Raw genomic sequence first — 7,443 nt, 5'->3', positions numbered from 1 at the left:
GTTGTTGTTGGACCTAGTGCCTTAAGTGTAGTATATTCGTTTATAAACTTGTAATTTTTTTGAATAAATTGATTAACTAAAAAAATTCATTGATTATAGTTAATATACTTTGCATTATTTTTTCTTAAATGGTTTTTGCACGCAAAGCAAAACGGAAGCAAATGTTGCTCATTGGTTGTCTAATGTTTAACTAATACTAAGTGGTATTACGTGGTCGGGTCGTAATATGAAAAGAAAACTTGTATTAGTAGACGAACCTAAGCATGTCCTTAGTCTACTTAAAACGCTTGGGAGGAGAAAGCCCTGGTTTATCAAACTACACCACAGAAGGGCAATGGTCTGACACCCCTGAAGCTAAAAACTTAGCATGAGAATGAGGAAACTCCAACAGCTAGGAAAAGTTAACAAGAACCCTGTCCAACTTTTTGGCAATGAAATTGCTTTGCTGGAGATTAGACCATATGAAAGTAGGACCTACTGCTCCAAGATCAGGACTTCAAGCAAGCTAACATAGTCCCTGAATTCTTTCATATTAGAAGTGCAGCTTTGTGTACCATCAAACCTAAAACACTCTTTAGGCAAAAGAGTGACATTAAAGTCACCCCAAATCAACTAAGTAGCTTCAATAACAACCCTGTTAACCTTGAATAAATGTGCCCAAAGATGCCTCCTCTCAATACCTCTATTTAAAGCATGGATGGAAGTAAGAAAGAAAGATTTCCTACAGAGATCCACCTTACTAGTTATTCATTGATCAGTAACCTTTAGAACATTTAAACTAATACCCTACCCAACCAACATCCAAATCCTCCAATTACTGACTTCTCTATAGTTACAAGTAATGGACCAAGATCTAAAGTACTTATGAATGATCTCAACAGATTTATCTTCATTAATCCTAATTTCCAGAAGATAAAAAATATCAACACTAAGCTTATTTACTCTATCAAGAACTCTCTTAAGCTTATTGGGGCTGTTTAACCCTCTAACATTCCAAAAGACAAGAGTCATTGAATATGGGATGAAGAATTGCCATTTCTAACAATTGAACCTGCCACAACTTTTTTATTCTTCACAATCCTTTTCTTTTTAGACTTTAAAGATTCATTAAAGCCTTTACACCCTTAACAGATTCTCGAGTAGGCCTCAAATACCCTTCTTTATCCATCTAAGTAGTAGTAGCCATAAGATCATTCAAACCTGCCACAGAACCAGGATCTATAGCCACAAGATCAAAACCATCAGCCATAGTCCCAAACACAACAAAATCATCAATAATTACATCAAATACCACAGGTAACTCAGCATTCAGAATATCAAACCTGTTACTAGAAAAAGCAAATGGACTTGTTTTTTTAACAGGAGGAGTAGGAGACACCACTACTGCCTCCTTACCTTTCTCCAAAGCAGATAGAGACAACTCAGAAACACAATGACCTAATTCAACAACCACATGAGCAACATGCAAAGAATTTACTTTAATAGGCTTCCTAAATTTTTTTTTAACCACGACCTTCTTAGGACATAATTTTTCGGAGTGATTAAAAGTGTTATAGGAACTACACCTAAGAGGCATTCATGGCATATTTATAGTAATAGAAGTTAGAGATCCATCCCTCAACATCACTATAATGAATCGAGGAATCACCACATCAACAGGAACCTCAACACAAATTTTAGCAAATGCTAAATGAGATCTAGAAGCTGTGATTCAATCCATATACAAAGGAGTGCCTATTCCACTCACAGTGTAACTCAGACCTTTTTGAGTAAAGAGCTCCAAGAAGGGTTCCAAAAAATTGGATCCACACCGACATCTTTTCCCAATTAAACTCAAGCTTCTTTAAACCAGGTTTCCACTTTCGCAAAATCAAGGGTTTGTTCTCGATGTGCCAGGGTCCATTCTCTAGGATCCAATCACAAGCATTAGTAGAAGAAAACTGAAAGTTGAAAAGACTATCTCCTGCCAAATGAATAGAAACCTTACCTCATTTACCCTAGAGAATAACAACAACCTATTGCATCAACCCAAAATTTAGGACTTTTCCAATGAACTGAGCAACAAGAGAGTGTTGCCAACACTGAGCTTCCTCTTCAAAGACCTCGTCTGACAGCTTCACAGTGATCTCACCCTTATAGACCGAAGGAAGGAAATAATCAAGCGATTGATGACCAGTAGAATCAAACAACTACCTCTAATCCAACAGTGCAATAGTCATGAACCCAATTCAACCAGTCTCACACCATAATGGAAACGTAAATCCAGAAAAATTCAATCAGAAATTAAGAAGAAAACACAATGAATCACTAAAAGAAACAAGCAAAGACTCAACCAAGAAATGCTAGGGAAAATTTCTAGTTCAAGAAAGCCATGCCTTCTTGCTCCAAGTTTCCATGATCCCTTTTTTTTGTAATGTTTTTGTATTGTTTAAAACGCCAGGAAAAATAATTTTTGGTGTAGTGTTAAACATGTCAACAAATAAGACAAATTATAATGTCCCGCTAACATTTCCTTAAGATAAAACTAATGTTGTAATCTATAGTTATAAGCCATGATGACTTTTTTAGCTCTCCAGCTTTACAAAAAAGTCATTTTAACCCTCCATTTAATTTTTCACTTTTCTTAACCCTTAAACTTGCATTTTTTGTCAAATCACACCCCAAAATGAACAAAAAAGTTAACTTTTTTTTTAAACTTTGATGAATTTGCATCACATGGATGACATATCAACATTTAATTAATTTTTTAAAATTAAAAAATTCAAAAAAATTGTAAAACTTTTTAAAAAATAAAAATCATTTAAATTATTTAAAATTTATATTTTTGATATTTTTAAATTTTAAAAAATTAACTAAATGTTAACATATCATCTATGTAGCAATCCATGTGTATGCCACATCAATAAAGTTAACAAACATTAATTTTTTTCCATCCATTTTGGGGTGATCCATTTTGTAAAGTTAGAGGGCAAAAAAAGTCAATTATACCTAGTTATAACTGACACTAATAGTATTATTTTGATCCCTAATACGAAAATCTTGGATTTACTCTTTCTCGTCAACTTAGACTTCTCAAAAGCATCATAGCTTGTTTCTAATTCATGCCCTACTAACTCTTTTCCTTCAAGGTGAATAACCTAATTTGCTTCGATAATCTCCTTAACCTCACTCTAAGAGCAACTTTTTATAGAATAACTAGAGACTACTCTTTACAACAACAAGATGAGCACAATAATAGCATGGCTGCGATGATCAACGAACAATAGTCTTGCCTTCGTCTATCACCGAAAAATAGTTTGAACCTACAGATTATTTGGTTTTAAATAAAAAAAATCAAATGAAGAACTTTTGGAATTTTTTGACTAATGGAGCCAAAACGTATTGAGCTAAAATATTCGTAAGCCAAAAAGCCTAATTAGCTCAAACATTTCACAACATGCACTCCCCCAACCCATTTAGATTTGCATCACCTTGCACTTGAGAAGAAGCATTAATTTAGTTTTTCATTAATTAACAAGTTGGTTCATATATATAAACATATTCTACACTTGATATCCAACCAATGTGGGACTAAACTTTCCATTTTCTTCAACATAATTCACAAGTGGCTTACTTTGAACATTAATTCCTCATTCATCACTCAACCATTTTGAGCATATGATATATCGTTGTAAAGGTTTCATGGAGTAGAATATAAAATCATAATTTTATGATTCAAATCTCCATGTTTACTAATTAAGATTATGCTTCAAAACTTTTAAGAAATCTATTTTTTTAACAGATTATGCACAAGAGCCTAATATCTTGGCTCAAATTTAGGGAAATCATTAATTGAGGTTTATTTAATCAAGGGCATAGCTAAAAGAGTTAGCCTAACCCTCGACTCTCTTCTCTTGGTATTTTCTTTGAATTCTTTTAGAGTTTTGATATTTTTAACTTAAAAATAGTAATAAAAAAACATTATTTTGATGACCCTCCAAAAAAAACATTTTTTTTACCCCACCTTGATTTAAAAAATATTATAAATATTCTTTATGGGGCTTAGTGCTTTTACGTGAAAAATGACGACACTAAAACTATAATTTGATCCTTTTTATCTCGATGCTCAATATAATTTATTTTACTCCAACGTGATTTAAGCAATGAATTGGATAAATAAGTTGCAGAATGAATAAATTATGTTTCAATAAGTTGCTTTATTTATGTTGTAAACTGTGCTTAAAATTATTTATAATTATTTTTTAATATTTAAATATGAGGATAAACATTTGTATTGATAACGATACTAATGTCAACTGTTCCGTTATGTACAATATTATATTAATAAAAGAAACCCTATTTTAAGTTTGGATGAGAGTTGCAAAGAGCAGTTCGTTCCATGTATCAGGAACTCCAGGGAGACACCAATGTGTACAATCGTTACCACGGTGGCCTCCATAGCCAAAGGCTGAAGGGTGTCCGTCCTTTCTTAGTTGTGACAAGCCAGTTATGTCAAGCAAATGAACTTTCTTTGACACACTTCGCAATACTCTCTTCAAAACATCTTGAGGCGAAGGCGAGCCTCCTAGATACTCCGTGCTTAAAATAGGCCACGTTTCCCCTCGGCAAGTTTTTGCTGTTGGATCTGCCCAATCCCTTGAACTAGTACGACAAGAACAACATCTCAAGTCAATCCCATGTGTGTGTGTTTTTTTTTTATGTAAAAATGTGTGATAATGGGACTTGAAAGGCCAACACCATATGTCATGATCAGACAAAAAGAGATAGCAACATGAAATCTTAATCATTCTAAGCGACTGTAGGTCATTGTTCACAACTAACATATAACCTAGCTACTTACTCCACATGATCGGGGGAGACCCCTTGGAAGAACACCTTGGTTTTAGCAGGATCTACATTGAGGTTCACCCATCTAGCCCATGTCCTCAATGCTTTCTTATAGGCAACTGTACGATTCATGTCTTTGCGAGTTATATTATTGTCTTGGACATAATCCCATCTGCAAAAAATCATGCCCAAAAATATTAGCATTTATACGAAGAATTTTGTATTTGATGTACTCATAATATATAATTTCATACATTTTCAGTAAATTAAACTATAACACATCACTAAAAACAAAAATGGTTTGGTTTCTTTTTTTAATTCTAAATGATGTTTCACTAGCTAGTTCACTAAAAATATATAAAATTATACTTTCTCAATAAAACCTTATGTCAGAATTTAAGCATGAACTTTTTTTTGGTCCCTAAGAAAAAAGGAAGGGATAATTGAGGAGTCCTACGGTTGTTTTCTACCGGTAAGAAGCCACCAATGCCAAGTGTCAAAGATCAAGACGTCATATCCTTTCCAAATTCGTCCATTCCCAATGGAGTTTAGTTTTAGAACTCGCCTATCTTTTTCATTAACGATATCAACAAGAAATGCATTGCGTAAGAACATAATTGAAACTCCGTATGTCTGCAAGGAGTATCATATCATATCAGCAAACTCTGGTTAGAGCCATGTTTATAATAATCATAATATTGTATATGACCAAACGTGAAAAAAAAACAGAAGTTAATGTCAATCACTAAGTCCTCTAACCGGAAAACTGAATGTGGAGATGGCAGCAACTCTTTGGGAGATGTATGGATCTTGAGGTGTAGCTGTATGAAGCAAACATGTAAGTGATTGCCATTGATTTAAGCCCAACGAGTCACCTACAAACATGATCCTCTTCCCTCTAAATTTTCGTAAAAAGTCTTTGCCATTGAACCTATTTAATCAATAATCAATTTAGTGAGCTACATGAAATATAGGTTTTAATATTATATGTCAAGTAAAAGAAAGAAGAGAGTGAATACCTTGGCAAGTTGCATGAGGTGGGTTGCCATCTAAAGTTTTGATAGAGACGGTCAGGTCGACCATTGTTTTGGCAATTGAATTCTTGATGTATGAAAGGACAATTACTTGAATTGTAAAGAGGGTAAGATGCATCAAACACCCATTTTCCTTTGTAAATATCACATTTGCTTCCAATTCCATCAACTTGCTGACAAATTTCAATTAAAAACAAGAATAATGATGTTGCAAAAGCAAATGGACCCATAACACTGTTGTTATGAACTCACAAATTCTGTGATTCTCGCTTTATATACAAAGCAATGGCCATGCAAAAAGCGAATTAACAGAAGACAGGCAAACGAAAGCTATGGGATACGGAATTGCTTTATTGTTCATGGTTTTTAGAGAGGTTGACTACGAAACAATAATTGGAGTTGACGTGAAACACAAAAGAATGGGGGTCTTATCTCTTCCATGCTTTGAGCTGAGTTGAAAGCAAGAAAACATATAATATAATCAAAAGTAGAAATCAAATTTCAAGCACATGCCTATATGCAATTAAAGTATTCAAGTTGAAATTAGATGCTTGTGGTTTGCGATTCAAATTCATTCTAGACTTAAATTTTATTATTTATTAATTTCGTTTTTTTATATGGTTAGATTATATTTTACATTAATTTGATTTTAATTATAATAATATTGTTGAAGTAAGTTTTTGAAGAGGTTGTCTATATGGTAACAGAAACGACCACTACAGTTATTATTGCATTGCGTAAAACACATAACTTGTTTTATTTAGTTGACATGTTTGATCATAGTATTTTGATTACTTGCTTGCATTTTTGTAAGGATTTTGCGTGCGATATTCATCTTATGAAGCAACAAATTTATAAGTTTTAATCATATCTACTTTTTTTGACACAATACTTAGAACTACCTAAAGTCCTTCCCCAACCCATAAATAGGAGGATAATGTGCTTCAACGCACTCGAACCCACATCCTCCTACATTGACAACGATATTCATACCAATTGAATTAAGACTCAATCGATAAGAAATTATTAAATGCTTTTGTTTTCTCTATATGAAAGTCTCCTATTGTTTGTGAATTAAGGCTCTCTATACAACCCCAATTAAAAAACAAATCTGGCGGCGCTAAGGGCAGCAAGTGGCTTCAGCCCAAAAATATAGAAAATTTGATTTTTAACGATTAAATTATAGTTTACCAACATTTACTTATGGATCGAATCATCCGTCTAGACTTAAAGATTCACCCAAAAAATAAAAGGATATGGATAAGATACGAGACCCAAAATAGGTTTGGATAAAATTTAAGATTCATTTTGTATATGGGTCAAGCTTTGGACAATATTTTTTGCTCGAGCCCGGCCCGGTCCAAATATTTAGTTATAAAATAATATTATATTAATTATATATGTTAAATAATATTTATATTTATATTAAATCACTAATCTAATAACAATTAAACTCATTGTCTCAGACATAAAAAAAACTTACCCAACAAAAAATATAAAATTTTAAAATTTATATTTAATAAATAAAATTATTATATTAATTTGTGTTTTTTAATATAATAAAACATTTACTATATTTATG

At 32.7% G+C, this 7,443-nt stretch overlaps 1 protein-coding gene across 1 annotated transcript; it reads right to left on the bottom strand.

Annotated features, from left to right (window-relative positions):
• Positions 1-4,213: 4,213 nt before the first annotated feature.
• LOC107893021 (protein trichome birefringence-like 43) lies at positions 4,214-7,206 on the bottom strand. Its single transcript, XM_016818008.2, has 5 exons — positions 5,847-7,206; positions 5,587-5,758; positions 5,285-5,460; positions 4,841-4,999; positions 4,214-4,641 (listed from the first exon to the last, which is right to left on the bottom strand). The coding sequence occupies exons 1-5, from the start codon at positions 6,089-6,091 to the stop codon at positions 4,341-4,343; spliced, it is 1,053 nt and encodes a 350-aa protein (XP_016673497.1). The 5' UTR covers positions 6,092-7,206; the 3' UTR covers positions 4,214-4,340.
• Positions 7,207-7,443: the final 237 nt, after the last annotated feature.

Source organism: Gossypium hirsutum, chromosome D09 (assembly GCF_007990345.1).
Source record: "Gossypium hirsutum isolate 1008001.06 chromosome D09, Gossypium_hirsutum_v2.1, whole genome shotgun sequence".
NCBI lineage: Eukaryota > Viridiplantae > Streptophyta > Magnoliopsida > Malvales > Malvaceae > Gossypium > Gossypium hirsutum.
Note: the sequence above shows the minus strand (reverse complement) of the source record. Positions and strands in the feature narration are given on the sequence as shown.

Bases quoted from the DNA above. Each gene is read 5' to 3' on its own strand.
- LOC107893021 (XM_016818008.2), bottom strand. From the start codon at position 6,091: ATGGGTCCATTTGCTTTTGCAACATCATTATTCTTGTTTTTAATTGAA. The intron at 5,461-5,586 runs GTTAGAGGACTT...TACTCCTTGCAG, and splicing joins TCTCCACATTCAGTTTTCCG to ACATACGGAGTTTCAATTAT. The intron at 5,000-5,284 runs GTAGGACTCCTC...GATTTTTTGCAG, and splicing joins CTTACCGGTAGAAAACAACC to ATGGGATTATGTCCAAGACA.